At 39.2% G+C, this 12498-nt stretch overlaps 1 protein-coding gene across 4 annotated transcripts in view; it reads left to right on the top strand.

Moving 5' to 3' along the window:
* Positions 1–12498, top strand: part of MYO16 (myosin XVI) — a 438909-nt gene that overhangs the window by 224334 nt on the left and 202077 nt on the right. For all 4 annotated transcript variants that reach the window (XM_064143768.1, XM_064143767.1, XM_064143769.1 and 1 more), the window contains one exon: positions 5672–5822. In XM_064143768.1, coding sequence (XP_063999838.1) covers positions 5672–5822 — 151 coding nt within the window. The remainder of the gene's footprint in view (positions 1–5671; positions 5823–12498) is intronic.

Here is a 12498-nt window from a genome sequence, read left to right as displayed (position 1 = left end):
AGCAAGCCAATGAGTGAAGTAGACATCACCCTTGTTTTCCTTTCACAGCCTGTAATCTAGTTCTTCTCACCAAAACATTCTAGCTGGCTTCAAACTAGCACAGTAATTAACCCTTGTGTTTTCTTTGTATTACCAGTATGACTTTCTTTGAAGACTGACCAACTAAATTAGCTAAAGGACAAAACGTTTCTTATGTCATGAGGGTTCTTTTAAGTGTGTCCAATGCAGTAAACCTAAGGTCTATGGTGGAAAGTTTTGTTCAGAAGAAATTCTGTTGTTCCAGTGGCAAAACACTTCCACCATGCTTGGCATGTATGCAATTAAAGGTGCCTTTAGGCTTGTGATACAGCTGCAAAGATCTACACTTCTCTTTTATTGCACATACTTGCAGAACTTTTCTTAGTGAAACAGTATCTAAAGACAAAGATAGGGTAGTCATCTAGGTGGGCAATAAATACTAAAAAATACTTATTGGCAAAGTAATGCTAACTTAATCACATTGTATGTTTTCTGATACATATTTAAGTAAGCAAATATTAATTATAATAATGAACGTGTTTCAAATTCAGCAAAATAATATTAAAGCAAATGTATAGATGTGTTTGAGATAACAAAGCAGAAAAGAAATTACAGATTTTTCTTACAGAGCATTTCCTTTTAACCATTTGATGATCTTGGAGGTCTCTTCCAACCTGGTTGATTCTATGATTCTATGATTATGTAGCAGCTTGCATTTCAGTCATTCCAGTGATTTCACTCTAGTGATTATTCCATCCTGAAGTTTATCATGGGATTTCAAAAAAATAGGAAAAAGAAGAAAAAAAAGCTTTTTAGAATACAATTTCAGAGAATATGCAGTTTATAGATGTTAACTGGTGCAGAAGTTGCAGGATCTCAGAATTGCCTGTGGAAGGATGACAGTAATGGAAGTTCTTTTCAACAAGAGCTGTAAGCTCACAAAACCCATGAAAAAGTCATTGAAAAGTCATTGCAGAATCTGCCTTGATATAGTTTTTTATAACACCTTTCTACCAAGGTACAATCTGCAGTTGTAGTTCAAATATTGATTATAAAATTGCCAATTATTTGATTGCCAGATCCCACTTTTTTTAGATTTCTTTTTCCTTAAAAAAACCCAGGATGTAGTAGACAATGATAACTTACAAGCCCCCTTCCTTTTAACTGAAACAAAAAAAATCTCACATCCAAATTAATTCCATATAGAATGGATTGGGTTGGAAAGGGACCTCCAAAGGTCATCTAGTCTAACAGCTCTCCAGGAAGCAGGGACATCCTCCACTATATCAGGTTGCTCACAGCCCCTTTGAGCCTGACCTTGAATATCTCCAGGTATGGGGCCTCAACTACCTCCCTGGGCAACCTGTTCCAGTGTTCCACCACCTTGAGGTAGAGAACTTATTCTTAATATCCAATCTAAATCTACTCTACTCAAGTTTGAAGCCATTTACCCTCATCCTATCACTACAAGTCTTTGTAAACCGTCCCTCTCCAGCCTGGAGGGTCACTATTAGGTCTCACTAGAGCCTTCTCTTCTCCAAGCTGAACAACTCAGCTAAACCTTGCAGAAGAGATGTTCCTGTCACCCAGCCATCTTTGTGGCACTCATCTGGACCGACTCCACCAGGTCCATGTCCTTTCTGTGATGAGGGCTTCAGAGCTGAACACAGTACTCCAGATGAAGTCTTACCAGAGTGGAGTAAATTGGCAGCATTGCCTCTCTCAATCTGTCCATGCTTCTTTTGATGCAGCTCAGGATGTGATTGGCCTTCTGGGCTGCAACTGCACACTGTGTCCTCATAACCAGCATCTCATCCACCAGCATCCCTAAGTCCTTTTCCACAGGGCTGCTTCTATCACCTCATCCCCCAGACTGTATTGATAATGAAGATTGTTCAGACCCAAGTGCAGGACCCTGCACGTGGTCTTGTTGAACCATATGAGGTTCACCCAGGCCCACCTCTGCAGCTTGTCCAGGTCCCTCTGGATGACATTCTGTCCCTCAGATGTATTGACAGCACCACTCAGCTTGGTGCTGTCAGATGTTTTATAGACCTAACATTAAAAAGACTACTCCTCCATACAATATGCAAGAATTTTCCCAGTTAGATATGGCAGTAGCAACAGTCCTACTTTATTTAAATAAGATTACCCTAGATAGCCCACTTTCCTGTCTATTATGCAATATTATTTTGGCTTAACTCTCCCATTGTGATTAATTATCTATGAATTATCCATTAATTTTCATTTCAAAAGGCAGCTCATGCTAATCCACTTGCCTCCATTAACATCAGTTTCCCCTTGTACCTTCCTGCAGTTGAGCATTCAACAGTGTTGTTTGGCTTCATCTTGTAAGTACTAGAAATAGTTATGAATGTTAACAGAAATGTTTTTATGAAAGTGCACAGTTTTCTGGAAACAGTTTTGCACTGTATGCTTGAACCCAGGTCATAAGGAACTGTTTGTGTAATTTTAATATGCTCTTTCTTTCATGTAATCTTTCACCTTTTTTTGCAATATGAGTCATATGTCAGTATTAACATCTCACAAAGGCATGTCATTTACAGCCTGTTCTCATGTACATCAATATAGGGAACACACCTGTTAAATCATGTTATTATGGTCCTCTTAAGTTCAAAATGCATTTGTGGAAACAGTAGTCACCTTTTTTTTCTCTACTTTTTGCTGTGATTTACACCCTAATTATCCTTTGTGACACTTGAACTATTTATTTGGTTGCAAGGACTTTGCAGCTGAATTTTAAGAAGCGTTTTTAATGTGTGTTGTATAATTAAGACAAAAGGGTTAATGTTAAACTTTGCAGCAAAAAGTGCTGGATCTTCAGAATTTAAAAGAAACATCACATAGGTAATAAAAAAGTAATAAATATCAGCACTTCAGTTTATGATGCCTGAATTCATCTAACTTAGGCTTTTCTTTAAACTTGCCATCTCTTTTTCCATGAGCAGTTTTAGACAATAGCAAAAGACTACTTAAAAAGAAAATACTATATTTAATTATATTTTACTCAGTTGTGATTCTGGGTAAAATGTGAATTAGTATTAGTCACTTCTGCTTCTACATGTCATAGCTGTTTAATTTCTTCTACAACCTGACACTGATATATTTTATGCTATGATGTCTGGTTGCCAAGTTCATGAAAACAGTTGAGTAATGACTTTTCTGTCCTGTGGTCAAGAAAAAAGGCAAATCTAGTGGGATTTTTTTGTCCATATGACGTTTGGGAAACAAACATATGACAAATAATCTTAGGTCAATCAAAGCAATAGTTTTTATTTTCATTAGTGCTCCTCTAGACATTTTGCATTAAAATGTCTGAAGGAAAACATAATTAGAAAATAAATTGTGCATATTTAATAACAAAATGTTAAAAATAATTCCTTTAGTGCTTGCAGACTGAGGGTTTTATCAAAAGAAAGGGGTTTTTATCAAAAGAAAGGTTTTGTTCGTATATCTTTATTCAACAGGAAAGTGGTTTGACTTATTTTCCTCTGAACACTGCTTAGATAGTGCTTTGTCTCTGCTTAGGGCTGTACCTTTCTAAAACCGTGTTTCAGTTCCCTTTCCAACAGCATTTCTTAACCTGAATTGAAATCACTGTTAGATATGTGTATTCCTTCTGGCTTTGTTTTAATCAGTAATCAAACTCAAGTAACTTTGAGTAAAAATGAGATATTTTTTTAATTAGATTTGCTGTTAAACTGACATCAGGAATTTATCCCATAGTGGAATGCACTGTTCCCATATTCACACATTGAATCCACATTTCCTTTCAAAGAGGTTATGCTCACATTTTGGCAAGAACTGCTTTACACTTCATGACATTTTCTCATTTGCACCGTTGGAGTCCAGGCAATTAGTTTTTAAAATGTTTGTGTTCTCAGGTCCTGAGAGTGATTCCTCACTAATTCCCTGGATGTACACCGCTACCAAAACCATCCAAGCTTTTGTCAGTGTTGTTTTTCAGAAATGTGATACATTTTGAAGGGTCAGGATATAAAATACCTCCATGTGTGTAAGAATAGATATAGCTTGTATGAGAACGGAGAGTACTGTGTATTGTATTTAGGAGTCTGCTGTTTCCTTGGGGTTTGTTTTGGCACATGACAAATTCAGTTGCTTTTGGTCATAAAATATATCATGGACATTGGCTGATTAAAAGCAAGCTACAGAGTATTGGAATTTAATTTTATTAACTACAGTGGCAGTATCTGTATGGAGTTATTTTAGCACATGATATCTTTAAAAACAATATTGCTTAGGTTAATTATGTATTTTAAATTCAGTTTCAGAATTGGTTATTGATTTGCTAGGTAGTGCTGTCAAAAGCAGATCCATGCATGTTCTCTTTGGCTTGCACAGTTCCGATGCACAGAAGATATGCGTAGAGGTGAATTTTAAGTCAGTGTTTTGCTCTGTGTCTTTGGGATCAGATCAAACTGGAGGGCCGGACCCAGAGAGTGGTGGTGAATGGTGCCACATCCAGCTGGCGGCCAGTCACTAGTGGTGTCTCTCAGGGATCAGTGCTGGGCCCCATCAACTTTAACATCTTCATAGATGATCTGGATGAGGGCACGGAGTCAGTCATCAGCAAGTTTGCAGATGACACTAAGCTGGGGGCAGATGTGGCTGGGTTGGAGGGCAGAAGGGCTCTGCAGCGGGATCTTGACCGCCTGGACAGATGGGTGGAGTCCAATGGGATGGGGTTCAATAGCTCCAAGTGCAGGGTGCTGCACTTTGGCCACAACAACCCCATGCAGCGATACAGGCTGGGGTCGGAGTGGCTGGAGAGCAGCCAGACAGAGAGGGATCTGGGGGTACTGATTGATACCCGCCTGAACATGAGCCAGCAGTGTGCCCAGGTGGCCAAGAGAGCCAGTGGCATCCTGGCCTGCATCAGGAATGGTGTGGTCAGCAGGAGCAGGGAGGTCATTCTGCCCCTGTACTCTGCACTGGTTAGACCACACCTTGAGTACTGTGTTCAGTTCTGGGCCCCCCAGTTTAGGAGGGACATTGAGATGCTTGAGCGTGTCCAGAGAAGGGCGACGGGCACAGCCCTACGAGGAGAGGCTGAGGGAGCTGGGATTGTTTAGCCTGGAGAAGAGGAGGCTCAGGGGTGACCTTATTGCTGTCTACAACTACCTGAGGGGTGGTTGTGGCCAGGAGGAGGTTGCTCTCTTCTCTCAGGTGGCCAGCGCCAGAACGAGAGGACACAGCCTCAAGCTACACCAGGGGAGATTTAGGCTGGAGGTGAGGAGAAAGTTCTTCACTGAGAGAGTCATTGGACACTGGAATGGGCTGCCCGGGGAGGTGGTGGAGTCGCCGTCCCTGGAGCTGTTCAAGGCAAGATTGGATGTGGCACTTGGTGCCATGGTCTAGCCTTGAGCTCTGTGGTAAAGGGTTGGACTTGATGATCTGTGAGGTCTCTTCCAACCCTGATGATACTGTGATACTGTGATACTGTGAAAGCTTACTTCTCACCATTTCTTTTTAATTTTGTTTTGACCAGGAACCTGTGTCTCAGCTCTGAATTACATCTCAGTCCTGTGTTTGTGCTGCCCACATTTGCCAATGTTTTGTTTGTCTGGCATCTTCAGGAGGAGTCTAATTGCTTGATTGATTCTCTTTGTAGCAATCCTCTGGCTTTACCAATTGCCAAGCGGGACAGTTTGCTGGAGAAAGACACTATGTTTAAAGACGCAGCCAAAGGCTTATGTAAGCAGCAATCTCAAGACAGTACATCAGAAAATGTCACTGTGAACACTACAACCAAACTTGAACAGGTAATGGCATGCAGTTTCCTGAAGTATTTGTTTGGGCATGGGTCTGGAAATAGTAACCTTAATGCAGCCAAAGACCGTGGTAATTTTTTCCCTTCACACAGCAATATCATCTGCACTGTGGAGCCTTGTCTCCTTGATCACTCTCTGCAATCTGTCTGGCCCTGTGGAGACTCCCATCTGCAAATTGAACAGCTGCTTTCTGCCAGCTACTGGTGACAGGTCAGGAGCTGTGTCAGTTGGAGGGCTCAGAGATTCTCAAACTCTATTCACTGTTCACAGCAGGGGAGAGGCAACTGTTAGCGCTGCCCAAAGCTTGCTCTTAGAATCATAGAATCATAGAATTGTCTCCACCTTCAATTTACAAAAGAAAGAAGCACAACCTGAGAGACTGAAAAAAACAAAAGAATGCCTAAAGAGTAGTATGTTGCAAAATAAACGATCATAGTTTAAAGAAAGGAATTGCCAGATTTACAGCTGCAGTGTTAACCTCCCTTTATTCTGCTAATGCATTAGTATACAGGGGCTGGTTATTTGGAGTCCCTTCATGGTTTTCTCCACAGGATCACAATCTCATTCAGTGTGTAGGGTGAATGCAAAAGGAGGAAATTATCTGTTGCCTGTAAGTCTGGCTTGTCCTAATTTTGTATGTTTAGGACGTAAATATTTGTGTTTGTATTTGTATTCGTGTTTGGAGTTGTTTTAGTGTTTTCCTGATTTTTTTTTCCTGGTACATGATGTTTTATTTTCTGTTACATACATTTGAGATACATACATTCCACTTAAGGAAAAACTACTTTAGAATTGAAGTGGTCTAGGGGAGACCTTCTGTTTAAAATAATTTGCTGTGAATTTGAAGCGTAACAAAGCCGCAGGATACAGATTACTTTTAAACCAAGTTCAGTTCAAAACCAACCTGCATAACTGTGTTGTGGAGGCAGGAATTAATGTGTGGCCAAGTCGGGAATTTTTGTACAAAAATAGTTATTTTATTTTCCCAAACACCCACCCCCAAAACTATATATACAAAGATGATCTTGGAGGTCTCTTCCAACCTGGTTGATTCTATGATTCTATGATTAATTTAGTTAATTAGCAGATTCAGTCACATGAGAATTATCTACAGGGATGCCATCGATAATCTGACTATTTTGGAAGTCAGAAGAATTTAATAGCTTTAGCTATTAAATTATAGTGGTTTTCTTACTAATAAAGCGGAGCTGAGCCAAAATAACTCACGATCAGGCTGACTTCCTGGTGAGGTCTGTCCCTGTGTTCCTTTTCAGAAGAGTCGTTAAGAGGTATTCAGCTCTTAAAAAAGGTGTCAATAGGTGAAGCAGTCTTTGAAGATCTCTCTGCATCCAAGGCGAGGCGAGAGAAGTGGGGGAGCACGAAGGTTCAGGCATTAACCAACTCCAAGCAGGGACGAACTCCAAGTTGGGAACCCCCAAAGGCAGGAAGCACCCCAGTTTATACCCTCTCTAGACAAAGGGCAGAGTTACCACACCTTAGGCGCAAAAGCGCACAGCCAATCCCAGTCCGGTTCCAGCGCGGGCACTGCACAGGGCACTCCTCGTGCGGGCAGGACCCCTTTGCTCACCCCCTTCACGCCTGCGGGGCAGGCGAGGGCGGGGGGGGGAGCCAGGTGGCTTTCCCTCTCCCCCGAAGTCACGGCAGGAGAGGAATTTAGGGGTATACAGGACTCCAGGACAAACTGCCTCGGCAGAAACCTGCAGTCTTTACTGTTGGGTCTTTTTAAAATGTGTTTATCATGTGAATTCAAATGTAAATCATATGAGGCCATCCCTGAAAGTCCTCAGCTTTGGAATCCCATGGAATCCCTAATCAGTCAGAAGTTAGCACAAAATGTTACACACTTGGCTTACATCTTGGTTTCATGTTACACAATTTATGACCTTGCTGATTCAAACAGTCAGTCTAAAAGAAGTACTGCTGGTCAGAAAAGTAAATGCTCGCCACCCTGCTTGGAGGAACCCTCCTAAAATTATAGGCAGAGGGGGATGTCTCCCTCAAGGCCTTACTGAAACTATCACTTGCTTCTGGGTGTTACTGGGAGCATGGACAAGAACATACATTCTTCATTCTGTTTGATTATGTTTTGGTGTCAACCTAGCTAAAAGTATGCAGATTTGCATTAGCAGTAGGCTAAACTTTTGCTTTATAGTTTTGGAGTAACGTATGCAGAGAGAGATTGAAAGAACAGCTAGTCTTCCAGGTGAGAAAGAGCAACCAGAAGTTTTCATGCTGGTAGTTTTGTCCTCCACCATGATCTACAGTCATTTCAATGTCCAAAGGCAGATTTTCAAAACTCTACTCCTTGTGCCATTTCATTATATTGTGTTGGAACTTTCCACAACTGCTACGATTCAAGGAGAACACAGCAGAATTAAAGGTGAATCTCTTTTAGCTCCCTTAGATGAGAAATTTCTGCAGAAAACGCTTTGTGAAATTTTGTTATAAATGAGCTAGAAGGAATTTCTTGTGGTCTTTTAGAAGCAGTAGAAACCTTGCCCAAGGTTGCTAAATAAGGAGTGATGCTGCCTTGGAAAAGAAGAAGCAGGGACAGTCCTGTCTGGGTGTGATGGTTTGGGTGTTACCCACCCCCCCACACTTTGAAAGTCACCCAGACTAGACTCAGCCAGCTCTGGAAATTTGAATGAAGCTTATATTGACAGCTTAGCACAATATACAAGCAGATATTTACAGTATATACAGTTATATACAGAAATATACAAGGTAAAAGGTAATACAGAAACACAACTCCCCTCCCAGAAACCTGAGTCCCTAGGAGGGGCTCCCAATCACCCTTCCACCTTCTCCCATCCCTCTCAACCTTACCCTAGTCCCAAGGAAGAATGGTTGTTTGACCAGGGGGTTAGGAATCAGAGTGGATTAATCAGAGAGACTGCAGAGAGGCTAGAGAGAAGTGCAGCTCAGTCAATGCCCCAAGAAGAAATGCGACTCCCTTATCTACATTTGGATTCTTGTTCTTATACCTCTGAGCAAGCCAATGAGTGAAGTAGACATCAGCACTGTTTCTCTTTCATAGCCTGTGATCTAATCCTTCTCACCAAAACATTCTAGCTAGCTTCAAACTAGCACACTGGAAAACCAGCACTAACAAGGGATAGATTCAAAACTGTGTTGTATCAGTGTGTGCATAACTTTGCAGTTGGTATGGGCTTGGAACTTAGCTTCTGGGGCCAAAAGAGAATACAACAATTTTCTCACATCAAGGAATAGTTTCATTTTCTTAGACAAAAGAATTCCCATGTTTTGTCAAATGACAATATGTTCTTTTTTCTTTTTGTAATTGACCTAAATGGGGTCCTGGAAATACAGAGGTTGTATACTATAGCATTTGCCATGCATTATGAACTGTAGATGTGTGTATAGATATAGATATATATATATATATATGTCGCATATGTATTTGTGTATAGAATATGTAGATTTTATTTTTCAGAGAGATTTCCAAGTAACAAAAAATTACTTCAAGTTGTGAATTATTTTTTTAATTATTATAGTGCTACTACCAAAGAAAAGCTTTGAACAACCTCTTCCTAATATGCTCTGGGGTATTATAATAGTTCTAATGAGTTTCACTCTCTTTTATTCTTAATGGTTGTGTTCCAAACTACACTCAAAGTAATCATGTTCTGTTTAATTTTTCAATAGCATATGTGGAATCATTACTTGGATTTTATGTTCATGTATTATTGAAATAGATCAGCATGATATTTCATATGCATTGTGTCAGAAATATCACACATTCTTAGACAATATGGCATGCAGATTGGGGGATCAGAGAGAAAAAGATCACCTTATTACATCTGAAACATGCATTTTTAATAGAGAAAGCTTGTAACTTTTTTTGGTCTAAGGAAACATCTCAAATTTATGAGTACCGTCAGGGTTTTTTAATTGCAGAAATGATGAAAAAGCCTTAAAATATTATTTCTCATGAAGTAAGATTTTTATTACATTAAGCATGGGAGGTGAAAATCGAGTGACTACATCAATAGAACATTTTGTGTCTCTCCTGGCTTGTATTATGTTTTCCATTTTCCTAGATAAAATATGTTCTCTGATCATCTATAATGTCAAGGTCTGTGCTGCCAAACAAAGAAAGCACTACAAACAATTTCCAGAGTTTTATCATAGCTGGCAATTTTTCTTCCTCTCAGTGGGAAAGGATATTTTTTTGATAGCAGATTGAAATTACTGGCCTGGAGTTCAATTATGTGCTTCATGCTACAAACAAATAGAGATTAAATCCTTTCTTTTAATTACTTTTTTAAACAGCTGTCTTTGTCTTATAATTATGGTGTACATACTGTTGGCCATGTGAACTGTGTGATAGGATATCCCCTGATGTCCTTTTGATTGTTCTAGTATCACTTACCACATACACAAGTGACAGCCATGTATATCATAGTATTACACATAAGAGCTTGAATGCATGCTTATTTCAGTGACACAAGTACATGAGCAAATAAAAGTCCTTGGATATCTGCTTATACAAGCAGATTTTAAGTGCTGTTAAATGAATGTAATTTAAACAAGTAAACAAGATTCTTCATTCCTAGCACTGCAAAAAATCTCAAAATAAAAAACATATTTCAGAGGCGTAGTTATATTGGAACTTATGCTGTGTTTATGCAATTTTTCTGTTATGTCCCATAAAATGTACATCATGCAATCAATATAGTAGCCTGATACATGCACAAAGGCAAAAAAAAATAGGGAAAACTCATCTCTATGCTCAGAAAAGTAGGTGAGAATAAACATATTTGAAGGTATCTATAGATAATTTATTAATAATGTCAGTATTAATAATGTTTACTACCAAGTCACAGTTCATTAAGCAAATAAATCACACAGAAATAAGAAACTCTAAATGTTTTAAATTGTGAATTTAAAACATATAGAGTTTCTTATTTCTGTGTGATTTATTTGCTCAATGAACTGTGAGTTTTCTTGCAGAGTCTTACAGTAAATGCTGATTTACCAAATCCTAAACTTCACAGAGAAAAAGCAGTGGATGGAAAAAAGATTTCAATTCTCTCACTTGGAGCTTAGCTGAACACTTCTCATTTCTAATCATCTATCTGTAGTACAGTCGCTGTCTTTGGATATACTTAGATTATTAATGAGAAGTCAGGGTCTGTTCTCTGTCCCAGGGCTATGTGGGATGGGTCAGTGCACATCCACAGAATGAAACTCTTTTCTCCCTCAAAAGATGGGGCCATGCTCAAACAGCCTATGACAGTCATTCACAAGCAATCTGGCTGGTATCCAGGTGTTATCTGCATGAGTGCTAGCTGGCATGAGACAAGAATTTACAAGGATGAGCGATACCAGTTCAGGAAATATGGAGAAACTTAGGACACTTCTTGAATCCAGACCCTTGTCCTTAGCCTATCACTGCCTTAATCTTTAATAGATGGGTTAAGAGGAACTCATCTGCTGGCTTAGATGTCTAGAGTTTTGAGAGCACACAAGGAAGTGTAGTGGAGACCTATACCTGCTCTGTTCATGCCTGCCAGGGCAGCACATTAATAAGGAAAAGAAACCATAGGATTCTCTGTTATTCATCTTCTTTCCCACTACAAGACACTTTCAAAAGTTCTTGGAATTCTTTTCTTCATCTTCCAATGTGTGTCATCAAAACAAATGTCAAAGTGTAATTTACTTTTTTTTCCCCCAAAATGTAATTCTTGTTTACCACAATTGGAAGCAAATAAAGCAAAAATTCCATCTTCTGTGTGACAGAAAATTCTGCATCCACTTCAGTACCTCTAGAACAGGTGGACAGAAAGACACAGACAGATATGGCAGGCATATGTTGTCTGTGTATGTTGTCTGATTTGAAACTCATGTTCTGAAAATACAGGTGGTTTTAGATGTATTGCAAATAGACAGAAAACAGAGCCACAGTAACATTTTGATAGATTCCACCACTTCAGAGTACATTTCTCCTGAAAAAAAAAGAATCAGTGAGATGAGGACCATGGGTATATCGATCGTTACCTTTTCAGCTGACCTGTTTCACAGTTTACATGTTGTAGTATGCACATTTTACATGTACATGTAAAAAATTCCTAGGTCTAGGAAATAATGCCCTTGAGATACTTACACTTCTGCATTTGTATATTTAAAGAGGTTTTTACTTAGTGGTATGACAAGTGGGGGTTCACGATTTTTACAGGGAAAGAAGGAAGTAGAATCACTGACCTGGTGCTTAGGGACACGGAGTGCAGATCATAATTCATAAGAATATTGCTTAATGTATCCATTTTTATCTTGTATTTTTAATTAGAGTTCCATTTTCACAGATTCTTTTTCTTCCATCTCCTCTTCTGTCTTTCAGGTTTTCTTGTTGTTGTTTCTCTAGCATTTACTTTGCTTTGCAGAGCCTATATTATCCCTCCAAAATCTCAGAAATGTTAAGCTCATTTAATTCATCAGTTTTGTCTAAAGCAGATGCTTTTCTTCTGGTCTTCTTGATAATATGATTCATACTTCTTACTAACTTCCTTCTATTCCACAGGAGAAAAGAGGGTAGAATTTTAAATCCTGTATATTGAAGAGAAATATGAGAAATTTGTTAAATACTGGGCAATAAATAGTTTATAGGTTCACTAATTTTTTATAG

This window comes from Pogoniulus pusillus, chromosome 5 (assembly GCF_015220805.1).
Source record: "Pogoniulus pusillus isolate bPogPus1 chromosome 5, bPogPus1.pri, whole genome shotgun sequence".
Lineage (NCBI taxonomy): Eukaryota > Metazoa > Chordata > Aves > Piciformes > Lybiidae > Pogoniulus > Pogoniulus pusillus.
The sequence above is the reverse complement of the archived record's forward strand: the minus strand, read 5'-3'. Positions and strand labels throughout refer to the sequence as shown.